General features: G+C 47.9%; 1 protein-coding gene and 1 long non-coding RNA gene across 3 annotated transcripts in view; one reads left to right on the forward strand and one right to left on the reverse strand.

The window, feature by feature from the left end:
• The window catches only part of LOC114844001 (ephrin type-B receptor 1-B), a 111578-nt gene that overhangs the window by 28787 nt on the left and 65200 nt on the right, over positions 1–17591 (reverse strand). For both annotated transcript variants that reach the window (XM_029130991.3, XM_029130989.3), the window contains exons 4-5: positions 13865–14020; positions 8371–8706 (exon numbers count right to left, since the gene is read on the reverse strand). In XM_029130991.3, the coding sequence (XP_028986824.1) occupies positions 8371–8706; positions 13865–14020 (492 nt within the window). The remainder of the gene's footprint in view (positions 1–8370; positions 8707–13864; positions 14021–17591) is intronic.
• LOC129603337 (uncharacterized) lies at positions 8602–10838 on the forward strand. The gene is made up of 2 exons (XR_008693111.1): positions 8602–8734; positions 9544–10838. It is a non-coding gene; the product is annotated as an uncharacterized LOC129603337 (long non-coding RNA).

Raw genomic sequence — 17591 nt, forward strand, 5'->3', positions numbered from 1 at the left:
CATTCTGGCACCCAAGGCCCAAACACGAGACGACTTCTGCCAAAGAATGTCTGCTCGCCTTGGCTCGGGTTCGAGGGCTGGGCCTGATCTGAGTATCAGCTCTAGTTATCGGAACTCGGGTTACCTCGGTGCCAGAATCATCAGTCACCGTGAGCCTGGCAGGTGTCCCACAACCATTCTTGTTGGATTTAGGTTGAGTAATTTGGCATCCTGGGCGGGATGCGGGAGCACAAAGCGTGGCATCAATGAGATACAATGAATACAGCAGGTAACCCACTTCCAAAGCTCGCTCATTTCTTTGGATTAAGGACAGCTTTGTTTCAAATAAGAAAAGCATGGCCTTGTGTATCTAACTATATATTATGGAGTGAATAAAACAGGCAAATAAACCTGGAATAAAAGAGTTTTATCCGAATCGACCGTCGAGAAGAAGTAAAACAAAAAACTAAAGTGTCTGTATTCGCTGTCGACAGCGCGTCTCGACGAGATTTATTGTGACGGGTCCCTTTGTATACTTCACTGCTGATTCCAGTGTCAGCGGTGTCACGGTGACCCATGAAACAACTAAACAGTGCAGGCGGGGAAAGAAATACGCCCGCAGCCAATAAACGGGCAGCGGCAAACGAGGACGAGGACTCTGTATAAGAGGACACGTAGGAAGTGCAGTCATAGAACCAGGACAGAATAGACCCCATCTGCTGATGACATGCATGTAAATCATTTATTGAAACACGATCAACTGGTCACACACACACACACACACACACACACACACACACACACACACACACACACACACACACACACACACACACACACACACACACACACACACACACACACACACACACACACACACACACACACACACACACACACACACACACACACACACACACACACACACACACGAGCTGTCAATTAACCAAGACACTTGGCAATTTCCTGCTCCCTTCTCCATTTTCCTCCTGTCGACTGACAGCCCTCCATCACCGCTGCTCCTCCTCATTCGTCGCATAATGTTTTAGACGGAGCGGCGTAATAAAACTTTGTGCACGAGCGCGCGTCAAGGTGCACGCTTTATAGGTCTTCCGGTTGGAGGGGCCTTGCGCAGGTGTTACAGCAGCAGCCGTGGTCTCGAATACCTGAGCGTCGCTGCAGCCTGTTGAAATGAGATCTGTGTGTGAACGAGCGGCGTGCGATGGGGTGGAATCGTGTTTACGGCGAGGACTCCAGTCAACCGCCGCTTTCGGCGTGAGAACAAGTCTCAACAGCCGCCGCCGAGCGCGTCCTTCTGTCTTTTCTTGGCAGATTCACCGCAGATACTTGGTCACTGCTGATAATAACATCAAAGCATATCAGCAGCCAGACGTCCTGATGCTGACGTTCACCTTTGAATGTGTGGAAAACGTGGGAACAGCTGATGAGCAAAATGCCAAGGCTTGATCAGTTTCAGGTTCTAGAGCGACTCTTCCTCTACAGTTGTACAATAATTAGCATTAGCGCGACGACTTAGTTTGTCAATTTGCTTCTTTCACAGCGTACAGTCTGTGAATACGCTCCAAATATAGCGCATAACCACAAATCAGTGATCTAAAGTTGACGAATCCAGCCAAAGTCGCTCAGTCTGTGAACCATGAAGTGTGTTTGATTAAAATCGGATTCTGCGGCTGCTCGTTATTTTCAGAGCCCTGGTGTTTGTATGCAGAGCTGGAGGAGCATCTCCACCCCCGCGTCTGCAGCTCCACACAAGACCCTGCTTTACATTTAGTGTCTATCAGCCACTTGGCTCCCGTCGAGGCCTAGTCATCGCTCCACCTGGTCTCCACTCCCCATCTTTCTGAATAACTCCTCTATTCAAGAGGCAGCTAATGGCACCCTCTCCCCACTAAATGATTCTTTATATCCGACTCCTTAGTGGTTATTTTATTTATTCCCCTTCTTTTGCACACGCTCTCCGCCGTCACAGGACTTTTGGCTGCTGGTAAAAATCAGTTTAGCCGGAGAGAGTTTTGATCAGAGTATTTTTTTGAAAGCCATTTCAAGTAGTGAGCATTTCTTTTTAATGTTAATGTAAACAAATGAAAAGGCTCTGTTTATGCTGTCACTGTGAAGGGATTCCGTTTCATGTGCCTCCCTGGGCTCTCGCCTCTCCCCCTTCCTCCCCTCTCTCATACGCTGGTGGAGTGGAGGGGCTGAGTTTCAGCCTTTCCGCCTCTCAGGCTGGTTCACGCTCCGCTGACCAGGGCTACGGCTGCCTGGGCTGCATTATCAATTACCGGCCATAGGCACACACTGTTCCTGACAGACCCAGGGGAGGGGCACTCCACACACAAATGCCAGCAGTTGAAAAAGGTGCTAAGGAGTCCAGGTCCTGACTTTTTTAGCTGTATGATTTAAGGCAGTTTTTATGTGATTAATGTCTGTGTGTTCCCTGTTCCTAAAAAAGCATCAAAGGTTTTCATGACTGGAATAAAAAGCTCTATAAAAATGTATTAACAACAAACAAGTGCATAAAACTAATAATCAGGCCTTGTATTAATATTCACTGGTGTCTATAAGTGGATAACTTGCATTCTTTAATAGGTTGAAAAGTTCGCAAGCAACAGGTTATTTTAAAAAGGAAAATAAAATGAGTCTCAAGTTTCATGTGAGTGTCATAACTGTCCTGTGCAAACTACTTCCAGCTCTGTCGCATTCCAGGTGAAACCTGATAGGGCGCGCGTAACAAAAACAGAGCCGGCGTCATCAAGACCAAACACAAGCGCCTCAGTGATGTATTAGGATCAGCATCAATAAAACATTTCTTTAATCATCAGGTCACTTTTGTGCAATTGACGTGTGGTATTTCTTTCACCCGCGTGATTAATGCGAGGGCTCTAGCGGCGCTCGCTGGGAGTGAGCGCGCTCCTCCGTCAGCTTCTGTGTCAACAATGGGACGGACGCGTCGGCTAACGCTGATGGATGGAGGCGGAGTAACCCCGGCCACCATGAACTCGACGTCTCCTTGATGAGAGTAGCTGCGATTTTAAAATAAGGTGCAACTTTTCCATCGACTGCGACTTCCACATGCACGTGTTTGCTTCCCAGCCGTGAGAGGAGCCTGTCATCCACCATTTGTCCTGCCTGTAGGAGTGAGGTTCAGCTCAACGAAGAGCACTCCGCCACCGTCACCCTGGGACGACGACGCTGACATTGATTGGTGACTGTGTCCCCCGCCCCCCCATCCCTCCCATCCCCTTGCTCCCGTGCTCCACTTTTATCTGGCCTCACTCGCTGCCCCTGGCTTTTAATGCAGAGCTCGGATCGCCATTAATCAAAGTCAGAGCCTCCCGGTGTCTGGCTGAGACAGAAGGGGCTGAGGGGGGAGAGAGCGGACGTAAGAGAGTGTGAAAGAAAGTGATGGAAGAATAAAAAGCATCTTTACCTTTGTGTGATTAATCTAGTCTGCGATACAAATGAGTGGGAGCATCATTTTGCACGTCTGGCACAGACCCGAGCCTCTGTTTTTATCCCTTCGGCTTCCAATGTGCAGTCTAACCATGATTCATGAGGCACAGTGAAGGGTCAGCACATCAGATGTATTTTGAAAGAATATTCTGAATACTGAATACTGCAGTGCAGAGATAACCTGCCTTGTCAAGCTTAGGTCTGTTAATGCAGGTGTTTTTTTTAAAAACACAGTACAATCCTGCCAAAGCGTAACACAAAAGCAGCTGCGAATGATTACATCATTATGGGAAGATTCTTGGCTTTGACAGAGCAGCTGGCGCCGCAGAAGTCATAATACCTGAGAGAGAAGCTGTATAATCATCATCCATGACCCCTGATCAGAATGTGCAAACTGATCTCGACATGAAGTTCTGGAACAAAGCAGCTGATCAACGTTTCCAGCTCTTCCCTCTTTCACATCTGTATTCTCAGTTGCGCTGCTTACTGAAACGACTGGACTGAAATGTGCAGTACAACCAGTGAATTGATTTTGCACCAAAGGACCTTTGACCCCGATGTGCAATAAAACAACCAAACAAAATAACTCAATGGACAGTTGCTTAAACTGCTGACCAGAGCAACTTATAAGAGCTCTGCCCCTCTTTAACCCATGCAGTAAGTTCAAGCAGCACTATTCCATTTAGCTGTAACTCAAAGGGCCTCTATAAATTTCTATACTATATAGAAATCTTAAATCTTTAAATATCCCAAAAGAGGGATTGGTTTATCCCCATGAATTTCTGCCCAGGTGCTGTGGCTGAAACTATTTTCACATTATAAGTGGATGATTCACAAGGTAAGATACTGTGAGAAGTCGAACGTTAACGCAGGAACTTACATTTACACTTTTTTTTTTTTTTTTACTGGAAGCTCTACAGTATGTGAAGACATCAGAACTGACAAAGGGGCTCGGTAGCATTCGATACTTTTACTTTTGCCTGCAGCTAACAGCTCACGTTCTGGGTTATGGGACAGGATCCAACATTTATGAAATCAGATACCAAATAAAATAAATATGGCACCAGGAGAAAGCCTAGAGGACCTTATATGTTCTTTTGGCTGTCAGATACTTTAGCGCTGATACATCGAAGCAGCAGTCAGAAAGGAGGAGTAGCAGAAAACATAATAACATAAGAACATAATGTCTTTTAGCGTACGCAGACAAGTTTCCCTAACATTAGGTCTGATTCCAGAACACCACAGAGTGCAGATCACTTCAATACGTCTGGCTGTTTAGATTTCCGTCTAATGCACAACATCATAGTATCGCGAATGCAACCCACCAGCTCGGACTTGCCCAAAGAAGGCAGAGGGTAGTGGTGTTCGCATTTCTGTGGGAATGACTTTCTAAATAGAGCAGCTAAGCGGAGGAAGATTGTTTGTAGATATGTCTTAGCATTCTGTGGTCTGAGGAATTGTTGGCACATAATCTAGGTCAAAAGGCTCTGTCTTGTAAGATCACAGACCTGATGGAAGAAATAGACAGCATCAAGTATGAGATCTGGAGTTTTTTTTCTCCTCACACCATCCCATAATCACTCGGAGGAGAAAGAATGAGCAGAATGTGTAAAAGCTGAAAAATGTGCTCTCAGCAGCTTTAGTGAAAGGATACAGAGTGTTTGACCTAATAACACATGGCTGTACAGCACATGTACCATTATATCTCCATAGCTAACAGATAAATGTTTATAAATTCAGCAGAGGCAGAGATGATACAGTCTGTACAGTATGTACAGTATCTGTACAGAGCACAGGCCGTGAATAAACTCCTAAATCACACTATTGATCAGAAGCTCCTCAGGCGCTTGCTCGGATCCAAGGAACCATTAGATAGTTTCTCTGTTGATTTATGCTAAATCTCTTACTTTTCTCCCTCACCTGCGTTACTCCTTCCTCTCCTCCGTCTCTTCATCCATTCCCTTTAGTTCCTGCTGCACCACAATGTTACAGCAGGAACTCTTACGATTGTCTTACTTTGTTGTTTTCTCTCTGAAGTTAGTTGTCACTCAAACTATGCCTGGATTCAAAAGTACGGACCAAATGGAGACGCAAAGCAGCAACTTCTTTTCACACGTCCGTCCATCCTCCAACCTCTCGCAGCAGAAGCCCAGTAACATACAATTAATACCTGCTCAGCAATCGATCGCTAATCCCGCGGAAATAGGGCTTCCCTTGACGGAGGGACGATGACACTAAGCGGAGCTTCCTAACACCACATCCAAAGTAATGTTGTCTGCTTAATCTGTCACAGTTTACAACACAATTACAAAGAGAGCATTCACTGCACAAATGTCACCTGAGCGTTTCCTGATGTGCACGAAAAATGTGCCATGTCACATTAACAAAGAAATCTGTCTGCTGTGCTGACAGGCCCGGCTCTGGCTTATACGCAGCGTTATGTTAATTTGGGCTTCTGCATTGTGTGTTTAGTCTAAACAGACGTCCTATGCTTCTGTCATGTTATTAAGTGGTGCACGTTTTGGTCCTGATGCTCATAAAAAAAATGCTCAACCGAACTGTTTCCTTTAGCTGCGATAGTAATAATGATTTAGTGTAATAACGCCGTGGTCCCATTTATTCTCCATGATCACCTGAGATCTTCATGTACGTGGGGTAGCTCATACTTCCTCACAGTTGTTTCACTATTCGAAGTTCTTATTTACAATAGCAGAGCCACAAATTTCAAATGAAGTTCACGCTGCTTGATTTTGAGAGGTGCAACATGAAATCTAATCTCTCCTGGATGCTTCCACCTTCTTTACGCCGATGGCGCCTTCTTTCAAAACAAGGAACGGTGCAATTACCTGGCCACAAAGGGCCACGCAGGGCTGGACATCAGCTCGGCAGATTACTGGCAGACACCTCATTACTGCAGCGGACTTGCAACAATGGGCTTGGGCATCGTTTCTTCTACATCTATCTGTCAAGTGTGCTATTAGCCTGTCAAATGGGGACAGTCAGAACCATTAGACCACCCTGATAATCAGACCTATTTACTCCCTCATTTTCCCCTCCTTCACTGTCACAGTCTGGCAGTCTGGTCAAAAAAGAGCTCCCTTTCTCCTTGGCGCGCTCCGTTCCCTCCTACTCCTTCCCCGACTCATTCCCAGACAAAGAGAAGTTCAGTCGGTCATTACATTCTTCTGACAGTCATCGTAATTAAATACGATATGCCCTCCACCAGCTGGGCCAAATATAATTTAAAAAATCTACTGCTACACAAAAGCGATCAGGATAAAGCAATTTCAATTTCTCTGGTCTTTGAGATGAATGTGAACCAAGTCCGCTGCACAATTAAAGTGGAAAAGTACATCAGTAATTTTAAATTAATTAGTTTCATTTCATCCTTGGATCAGAATACGTATTTGGCAAAGCGAGCGCTCAACCGTACATGACACGGAAAATCATAGTGCATCGAAGTACAAGGTTCCAGGGACCTAAGCTGACAAACTTGTAACTGTTTTCCGTTTGGGACCATTGCCAACGTGAACTCAACTGACAGCCGCTCGACTTTCACCGCGCCTCGTGTTGGTTATTAGGCCCGGCGTGCCACGGAAACAAAGAAAAATGAAGACAGCCTCATTTAAATTTCTCACTTGGTCAATATGTGTCCCCTGATAGGTGCTTCTGTGCACAAGTCAAAGACCTACACAAGCATGAAAAATGCAGCGGCAATAAGAAGTGGAAAAGAGAAAAAAAAAAAAAAACCTCAACCTGTCATTTCCATTGGCTGGGCTCAGATCCCATAGCAGGCTCAGTTCGAGGATAAGCACACACACACACACACACACAAACACACACACACTCACACACACACACACAATTACAGAGAGCGAGCAAGCGAGAGAGAGGGAGAGCAGGATGAAGGTCGTTTTCTGTTGGCTCGGCTTAGATACATCACAGGGAAAGTTGCGAATGCACAGACACGCACGCAAAAGGTACAGAGGGAACAGAGAAGAGCCGCAGTGAAAAATGTTTCAGCCCGTCCTGGGAACAGCAGCTGTCCACGCATCGATCCTGAGACAGTCTCCTTCAGTCTGACATTACAGAACACAGAAGCTGTTACCCAACAAGAACACATGCATGCTACGCGACGATGTGGCCCGAAGCCGAACGGCTGCTGATGATTGCGTTTGATGACTTTCAATGAAATGTGAACAAACCGCATCTGGGCCAATTTAGTCAGTGGTCCTAGAGTAGATCCAACTCATATCTGACTTCTGTCAATGTGGCTGCTGTCAGATAAGTGAGAATTTGTGTTTCTTTCTCCAATAGAACGAAAGCCTAGTAAAAATAAAAGGTGAGGAACATGACGGCAAAGATAATGGTGAATGGAGAGACAAGGACATTTATCTAGAGGCTTTTAATGAAGCCAAAGAGGAAGAAACACAAGACAGATTTCAGTAAACTGTGTGATGACGTCATTGCAACCATCTGATTGGAATTTAAATTAAAACCGCAACATTTTTCATTCTGGAGTTGTATACTGTACAAACAAGTACAGTATGTGAACGTGAACATACGTGTTGAAGCTTAAGAATCGCGTGTTTTCAGGCTAGCAGCTACGTTAGCTTAGCATGTGTAGGATGTAGCCTCCAGGTGCTAGCTTACTGCGCTGCTCACAAGAAAAAACAAAAAAAAAAACAAAGAGGGAAAAAACAAAGAGACGTGTCACTCTATGAAGCCACCAGCCTTGATCATCAAACACGAAAATAAAAAAAACGGTATTGTTTATGGAGCGACGTACTATAGAAGTGGTAAAAAGCAAGAATGTGCGCCGCTGAAAGAGACGCCGAGCTCGTCCCGCCGCAAAACGGAGCATTGTGAGTTTCTACAAAGCAGATCTTCACAGCGCTTCCCGCCGCGGCGGCCACTTACCGGCCTGGTTGGTGGTGATGTCTATGGAGACGTGCTGGGCGGGATACGGGCTCTTGTTGCTGACGCCGTTCACGGCCTGGATCTCGAAGCTGTAGACCGTGTGCGCCCACAGGTTGCTGATGAACACGCGGGTGTCGGTCAGGCCCAGCTGCCGGGGCACGAACTCCACGTTGTCGTCGCAGTGGGAGCACGAGCGCCGGTCCGCGCGGCACTTCTTGCAGACGATGTTGTAGACGACGTCGCCGCGGCCGCCCGTCTCCCTGGGCGAGTGCCACTCCAGGATCACGGAGGTCTCGTTCACGATGGAGATCACGTTCCTGGGACTGGACGGGACACCTGCAGATACAGTACATGAAGGAAATATGTACGTGAGCTGGGAACTTGAGACATCAGCGCTAAAAAGCAAAAAAAAATGCCCGCTGTTAGGTCAATTTAGTCAATTTACAGCCCTGTAATAAATATAGGCGTCGTTTCAATCTCCTTTCTTCGCTTTTCTCCGTCTTTGGCACAATTGGAATGCTAATTTATTCCAATCACACCCAGAGAGATCACACAGCGGAACGTTTGTGTCTATCAAACATCGGGTTATTTAGCAACGCGCAGCGTCGCGTGCGGCGCTCTTCGCAGCCGCGCGCGCTCCCGTTCGCTGCCTCGCGGCGCCGCAGCCCGAGCAGAACCTCCACGGAGGTGTTCGAGAAATAATGAAAAGTATTGTTTTGCTCGAGTGGTGTCTTAATATCAGGGGGTAGGTGTTCGAATTGCTTCAAATGGCAGAATAGCGGCTTCCTGAACAGCGGGTCTGCGCTCGGAGGCAGCTCTTTTTTTTTCTAGGAGACACTGGCACAGGCCGATAAAGCAGAAGCTCTGCAAAGCCCTTAGTCGGTGGTGCTTAGGTTGAGTGAAGCTGCCCTGCAGAGCTGTCCTGGTCCCAATTTATCTGCCATAAAGATTTGACCTTTATCATTAAAAGAGAAGTTGAACTGACTCAAAAGCGAAAACTGCATCCACAGCTTCACGTCGCTGCTGTAAAACTAAACCTGCACTCTACAGTCGAGGCCTTTTGAAGGGATTACTGGATACAGTGCACACATCACTGTGCTTTTAAACCAAAGTGACAGTGTTTGGAATAAACAGTATAACACATAATAATACAACTGTTTCTTGTTGGTGCAGGAACAGGCTGGATGCAAAGCCTCGGAGAGGAGCAGCCGAGAGCGAGGTCAGCGACTGGATGTGACCTCTGCAGTGTCATTATTATGGTCTGGCCGGGATGACAGCCAGTCCTCCCGAAACATGATTAAACGGCGCTTGATCTTTGGAGGCTGCCGGACGGGTCGTGTGCAAAGAAGGTGGGGGAACGACAAAGAGGTACGTGCTGCAGCCGCATGCGTTACCCAGACCTGCAGTGCTGACAAAGGCACAGAGAATCTGCTGAACGACGGTCCGTAGGTTGTAACAGTTAAAGACCACAACACTGCATTGTGCTCAAATGGGTTTGGAGAAGGGGAAGTGGACCGGTGCACACATGAGTCACATCTTCCCGTCCAGACCCATTACTGGCCTCATACGGTATGCGCCCTTTTAAACAGCTGTGGCAGCCTCGGCGGCCGACGGCTCGACCGCATCACCGGGCACAAAAGGCAGCGCAGACCCTCCGAGTAGGAAATCGATATCTTTGCTCAGAAATCGCACGGCAGGGCAACGCGTGCAGCCTCTGTACAGTAGGTCAGACTGATGGGAACGGAGAAGGCTGTAATAATGCGCATTTAAAATAATAAACCACATGCTAACTATTTTCTGTACAACTAATACAGCAGCAGAAACTATTTATTGGTGATTAATAAAGTTGTACAAAATTCTATTTGCTAGCGCGAACGATTAAATGCTACTGTTCCCATAAGTCTGTGCAAAGTGTTTAGTATATTGCTAATGACCCACAATCATTTCTGTTTGTATGACTGCATGCAGGAACATTGGAATTTATTTTCTATACAGTGACTGCATCATCTTAGTTAAATGTAATTCCAGTGTGATACAAAATATAATAAATGGAAGCACAACGGTATTATTAAAATACACAAATTACTTATTATTAAGTAATGGAAAAGCCTTGACTTGGTGAAGTTTACTGAACTCAGTGACAGGCGGGGCTAAACAAAAGCAGACAGGTCAGTATTTATGCACTGCAAGCATTCATTTGCATATCTCCATTCTATGAATTCTACTTGACTATATGTGTAATTAAAGTGGGAAATCCTGTAAAATTATGTTGTGCATTATTATAAATACCTGTCCATTCAAATGCAGCTGAGTAGAGGCATTCCAGGAGATGGACTACATTTACAGGTGGACTCAGGCGTATTTACATACTGCAGCTGCCCTGATACTATAAAGACTTTAAGGTGCTACCTGAACTAGATGTACACAATGGACCTCCTAAAATAAACACTTTGTGTTTAGCCATCCAACATTTGAATGGTCTGAGTCCGATGCGTCTCTTCTTTCAAACTGTTTGTTTTTATGATAGAAAACAGGCCTTGAGGGACCGACAGAAGGTCTCTGCCTGGAGATAATGATCGCAGCCAAGGAAGCTGGGAGAAAGAAAGAACAATGCTTGGGTGGGTTGGTGAGACATGGAGTAAAACACGTTCTATGGACTAATGCTATCTGGCTGGGAGACCGAGGGAGCGTTGCGTGCACAGCAGCTCGCAATATGTGGGTGCATCCACAATAGCGCGTCAGCGGAGACACAAAGCGAACGTGCGGAGGCTTTTCTTTTAACTGACATAAGGATTATCCAGACACCCACACTGCGTTCTACTGCAGCTCCAAACGAATCCGCCGGCTCGAGATGCGACAGAGAGACCGCGGTTATTTGCGAACATGTGTGCAAACATGTTCATGCAAGTCTGGTACAAAGATGCGACTATACTGTAGGCCAGACATTAACCTTGACTTAGCTTCATTCGCCGTTGCATTAGGGTCCAGCGGACTGCTGGGCTCTGGGAAGCACCCATCACTGACTCCAGTACGGTGATGATGTGGGGAAAAGACATGTAATATTGATGCATTTTGACGCCTCACGGCTAAGAACAAAAGGAGAGTGGGACGACAAAGGCGACAGCAAGAACCTAAAAGGCTTGATGGGGACAATGGGAAACAGATAAGTCAGTTTCCAGTCAGGAGTATGATGGGATGTATTGGCTTCATGAGGCGCAGACAGCATTTGAAGGGACCTGGGGCCCACAGGAGACAGGCGGCCGATACGATTATATGAAAACCACATGACTCGGAGCCAACGTGGCACCAATCAGGAATGCTGACACTCATCACAACATTTTCTATTTTCCCCCTGATTCAATTACATTCCTCGCAGTTTCCTTTTGATAACCAGTGGTTAGTGGCGAGCGGCGGTGATTTCCAGAATGTAAACACGCATATACAGTGCGTTTCTTGCAGAGCGGCACCGTGTCTCATCGGGACATTCTCTCATACCCTGACTCACCGCTGTCTTGGTTGCAGCCTCCCCAGGCAGATGTTTCCCTTTAAGGTCAGATACAACCATTAAATGTACAGATTCTAATCTTTCTGACGTTCCTTCCACTGCGTGGATCCTATTTCTTTCCTCAATCTTGGTTATGACACGTTCACTGACCTCTAACTTGCCATTCGCTCTGTTTTTGACGGCAGGATGCTCCGCCGCAGCACCTCCTATGGACCAATTAGCTCTGGTTTCTACGCCTGACTTTCCTCACTTACCACTCCGCTTATCGTGTCCTGCTATGAATTAGAAACACTGAGAGAACACCCAGCAGTAAAAGCAAGCTGCAGCTGGACCCGCTTCCACCTCCGCAACGTTTCTGTACACATAAAAATCCAAGGGGAGGGTGGAAATAAATCAAACTGAGATCTATAGTATGAGACCAGAAGGACATGCGGCGCAATGCAAACTGCTGTCCCAAAGCCCATTATGCTCGGGTGCCGAGCTGAAACGATGGCTTGCACACTGTGACTAGAGTCAGCACAAGGAACAGAAGAGGCGCGGGGGGTAGGGGGGCGGTTCGCTGCGCATCTCTGGCATATCCCTAACGGTGGGGTGGCGGAGGGTCGTGAGGCTGGGAGTAGAACATAAAGCCCCCCACTGACAGCGCCAGGAGCCGGACAATCCATCAGCAAGCTAATCAGACTGATCTGGAGCACACAGGGACCTATGGGTCTGATGCCAGCAAGAAAGCTACAGCTTCTGCTGCTGCAGACTGGCCTGATTTAAGCTACTCTAGCAAGCGCTCTTATCAGGACCCGCAGTATTAAAGAGACTCTTACTAGGATGATGCCCCCTCCCACCCCGCTGAGATCTAGGGCATCATTTGTATACTGTATTTTATTGCAAAAGAATTCTGTTCACACGAATTAAAGAAGAACTGGATTCAACTTAAAATGTTAAATGTTAAAAAGCGTGCCTATTTAACTGTGTATGTAAATGCCAGTGTGCAAATCAGGGTGTATTCTTTGATCCAAGTTTTGAGCGGGCGTTACGGTAGCTTTTATGTAACACCTAAATAACAAAATTAAAAATAGTCGCGCACAAATGTCAGGATTTAAAGAGGGAGCACCACAAGCTGCGTTTAGAGACGCGGCACCAGGGGGATCCGCTCAGGAAGCCCTGCTGGGAAACTGTTGTGGAAAATGCCTTGGGGGGGGGGAATTTGAGGCCTCCAGATAGAAGCAGATGCTCTACTTGATGAAGCGTTCAGCAATTCACAGGAGATCTAAGTAGCACTGTATACTGTACCGCGGAAGGGGGTGAGAAAACCCAAGTGTCAAAGTGTGGCGTCATTCTCTAAGAACGCCCAAAAGCCAATGGGTGTGGATCGCTATGCTTGAGAAGCGTTGAGTCAGACAGGCGGCCACGCTGCATCAGTGTCCTCCTGCCGTTTTAAGGCACTTATTCAAGGTTGTAAAAGAGCACAAATGGCAAAAGGGGTGCATCAAATAGTCATGTTAGCTGTGAAGGGCTCACTATGTAGCTGCTGAGCATTCTGGAAAGGAGGCTGCTCTGAAGCCCGTTTCCAGGCCTGAAGGCCTCAAACCACACGGATCTCTGCCTCTGTGGTGGCAGAAAGGAGGGGAAGGTAAATGTGTGGAGGGTTTAGCGTATCGCTTTTCCACGGCAACTGTACGAGAGGCCACGTTGGCTCTCTCCAGTGACGCACGGAGGGACAGCCAGCGACGAACGCTTCGCCGCATCTGCCCAAGTAATTAGGACTTCGGGGGATAATAGCAGACAGAAAGGACCAGCAAGAAAAGAGAGAGGGAGGCGGCGACAAAGCTCCCTGGCACAGTGATGGAGACGTCAATGACAGAAAACCCGCAATGTCATTATCATGGCCAGAATGAGAGGATAACTAGATACGGGCTCGTTTAAACTAGGAGAGAAAAAGACGTGAGGGGTTCTAAGGGTTTACACTAGATACGGCATGTAATATAGACTCACTGGTGCAGGGCTCGTCTGGCTGATCGCTGTCCCCGCGGTAGTAGCCGTTGCGGCACACGCAGACGGTGGCGGCCTCGGCCGTGGAGCGACTGTTGGGGGGACACTGGAGACACAGACCCGGACCCTGGGTGGACTTGAAGGTTCCCGGAGGACACGCTGTGAGGGGAAAAAGGACAGACATGAGGAAAAGACAACACCTGACGATGAACAATAAACAAACCATGCATGTTTAATGTACAGTATGAGCTCCATGCTCTGACTACATATTCATGCCAATAAATGATAAGTTATTAAATATTTGTATTGTGTTCAAGCACAATATTTAAGAAGGGGAGCGAAGCAACGCGGAGCAGCATAGGGAAACACATCATTCTGTCATTGCAGAAACTGCGCGGAGTTGGGTCTTAAATTTTGTACAACGTGGTGGAGGACAAAGATTGCGTTGGCCGACATCGCAGCATAGGCAATAACCTAATCCATTTACCCCCACGTCCCAAAAGAATACAAAGCTGAAGAGTTTCTGCGCTGTGTGGAGGGATTTACTGACTATAATAACCATGATAAATGTCTAATATTGTAGCAGATTTACAGATGGGGTGGAGGTAGGGGGGGTCCGGCCCTGCTGCATTGCAGAGGGGGGAGGAGATATAAATTTAATGGGACGAGCGTCTTAGTTTCTCGAGCTGCATCTGTTCGCCCGATAGTAAAGGCCCGACTATGGAAAACAGGACATGCTGCAGGATCCATCCAGAGATAACGTACCGTAAGAAAATACACTGTCAGGAGCAAGAGGTGTCACAGTGTGTGTGTGTGTGTGTGTGTGTGTGTGTGTGTGTGTGTGTGTGTGTGTGTGTGTGTGTGTGTGTGTGTGTGTGTGATGCAGATACGATCAAACGCTGGGTGTGTTATTAAAGGCTGCAGGGACTGGATAAATCGCTAGCGCATCCTCGCTGGATGGAGGAAAACCTTTAGACCTCCGCATCACCAGGCCTTTGATGTTTAATTAATAACGCGCGCAGGGAGCATGGGTTTGGTCGATCGGGTCTGGTTAAACTGGAGTCTCTGGTTTTACTACCTGTCCACTGCAAAGCAAAGAGGGAAAGCAGATGAAGGAGAAACGGGAGGCATCCACACACACACACACACACACACACACGCTCAAGCTGTTGCCCCCAACAGCAGCTGATCTCCCACCCCCTTCGGAGCGGCTGACAGACACAGCAGAAGCTAACTGACTGACCTTATGTCTAGTCACACAACACTGTCCACACCGCAGCCAGGGCATCGCACGAGGAAGGCGCACCCACAGCCGGAGCGCACAACAACCACGAGGAGCTTCTACAACAGCCCCGGGAGCCGCGGCGCATCCCAGCTGCAATGCACAGCGCTACCCCCACCCCCGTGCAAGGCACATTGCTATGCTGCGGGTGCTCCGTCGCCATCTGAACTACAGATGCACCTATAGAAGAATATTAAAAAAATCTTCTACAGACTTTGTAAGACCGTAAATGCAATAACATGTCTATAGGGGAGCGTGAGACTCTTTCTTTGACCTCTCTTGACTTATAATACTTCGTTTTATGTGCGAAAAGATCAAGCTCCTCCTAATACAAGAACACTGAGACTCTTAAAAACCCTCCCTGGCCATATGGGGAAGCACAAACCAGCTGCAGAGGCATTTTATAAAGCAATAACTTCCAAAGATATCAGAGATTACAAGACGATAAAACACAGATCAGAAATTCATTTTCAGCAGGAGACGGGACCAGAACTTATGTGTCATCATCTTCGCTGTATAAAACGCACATGGCCATCACTCCTGCCCCCTCGCCGTCTCTTTCTCTCTCTCTCTTAGACACACACACGCCTTCGAAATCCGTGGGCCTGACTCCTATGAAAAGGGATCACCATAAATTGTTGGATGTGCGCTCGGCGGCATGTGAGCAGAATACGAGCGCGCCGCTTTCTGCCCTCGGGTTGTGTGTTTACAGACAGACAGTAGCCTGGACACTCATAAATGGGTGAAAGCGAGGCGAAAAGCGGAGTGGGGGGGGGGTTCTGCGTGTGCTGAATCAGCCGCCTGAGCTCGCCCTGCTGCGAAACCGGCCTCGGGGCAAATGCATATACGCACACGCGAGCTCAAGTAAAGACAGGCACTCCCACAGTGGCATCGGCGCTGTGTCAACTCCACAACACATCAGCCGATGAAACTACCCCTGACCCCGATAATTGATCCGGCGCGTCCACATTTTACGCCGCTTGACTCGCAGATGCTCTGTAAATACAGGAAACACAAGGATGGGAAGCAGTGCGACAACAGCGCGCATCCATCTCGATTACAACTCCTGCCTCGGAGCTCGGGCTCCTCCAGTTGACACGTGATACGCGCGTGAAGCCTAGCATTAAATTTATTAATTAACTGCCCGCTGATCTGCCTCGCAGAGCACGAGAGCAGGCAATGGATACGGGCGAAGGGAGAGGCGGTGAGAGAGTCGGCGGAGCCTCGGAGGTCTGGTTCTGAGGGCGAGCGGCAGCGAGCGGCGGCGTCACGCTCCGCCAAAGTTGGAAGAGCGCCCAAAAGCGTTCTCTTGATTTGTGAATATTTAGATTGGATGGGGCCACGAGTTTCTTTCCTGTGGAGGAAAAAAAAAAAAAAAAAAAGGCACGGACTCATCACTCATCGAACGTGTTGGTTTTCAGCGACAGGAGGGGATAGACCATTAGATCAACAAGCAATTAGTCTCCCCGGAGGGAGAACAACCCACAGCTGAACCGGCTGCATGCAGGAGTGAGACTCTCCTCCCTTTCAAGTGGTCTCTGTAGGATTCTCTGAGCATTGTTCTCTCCTCCGTCTCCTTCTCACTTTTCTGGCCTCCCGTTTTTTTTTCCCTCTTCCTAATAAATTGCTCGATCTGCACTCCCACCTTCTTCTCCTGTTGTTGACCGAGCGTCTTCCCCCTCCATCCCTATCACGACCCTGAGCCACTCATGGCCCGGAGTCGCCGCGGTGATGATGGGACGGTCTCGGCTAATATTGATGCTAGCTATGCGTCAAGCTAATAAATGAGCAACTCAACCTAGTAGCAGTGATGTACTGTAGCGACTGGTCAGGATGAGCGCTACACGGGGAGATTAGCGCCCGGAGCCAGCGCGCGGGCTTCACAGGCGGCTTATGTGCAAAGCTGGGAGTTAGCGCTCCGAGGTCAGACCGAGCGGCGAGCTTGGTGATGCCGCGGGCAACACATGGCGCGCGGAGGCAAAATGCACGCGCCCCTTCAAAATCCAGCGGTTTGGAGGCGGCAAAGCAGGAATTATACGAGCTCGTCGCGTCGGCGTCGCCAGGTGTGCGTGAGATAAAATTGAAATGCGCGGTTATGACTGGGATAGCTGGGGAAATGGCTTTTTTTACGCTACACTAAGACTCCCCTGACTCTCCTTTTGGCGGCACTCAGAAGTATGGATGAGGTTTTAAACCGCCGTAAGTGGCTTGGCAGCAAATTGTGGGAAACGTAGTCAAACACATGCAGCAGGTGATTCGGGAAAAGTACCGGAGCTTGCGCGATAAATCTGACATTTAAAGACACGGGTTCCTTTCTGTAACAGGATATTCATCACATATTTCTCCGCCACTTCATCACCGACCGCCACTGCCAGCGCAGGTTTAGCACATTCAGGTTTCTTCCACCTTCAGCCGTCAAGCTGCCCGCGCAGGACGTGCGCACGATCC

Source organism: Betta splendens, chromosome 17 (genome assembly GCF_900634795.4).
Source record: "Betta splendens chromosome 17, fBetSpl5.4, whole genome shotgun sequence".
Lineage (NCBI taxonomy): Eukaryota > Metazoa > Chordata > Actinopteri > Anabantiformes > Osphronemidae > Betta > Betta splendens.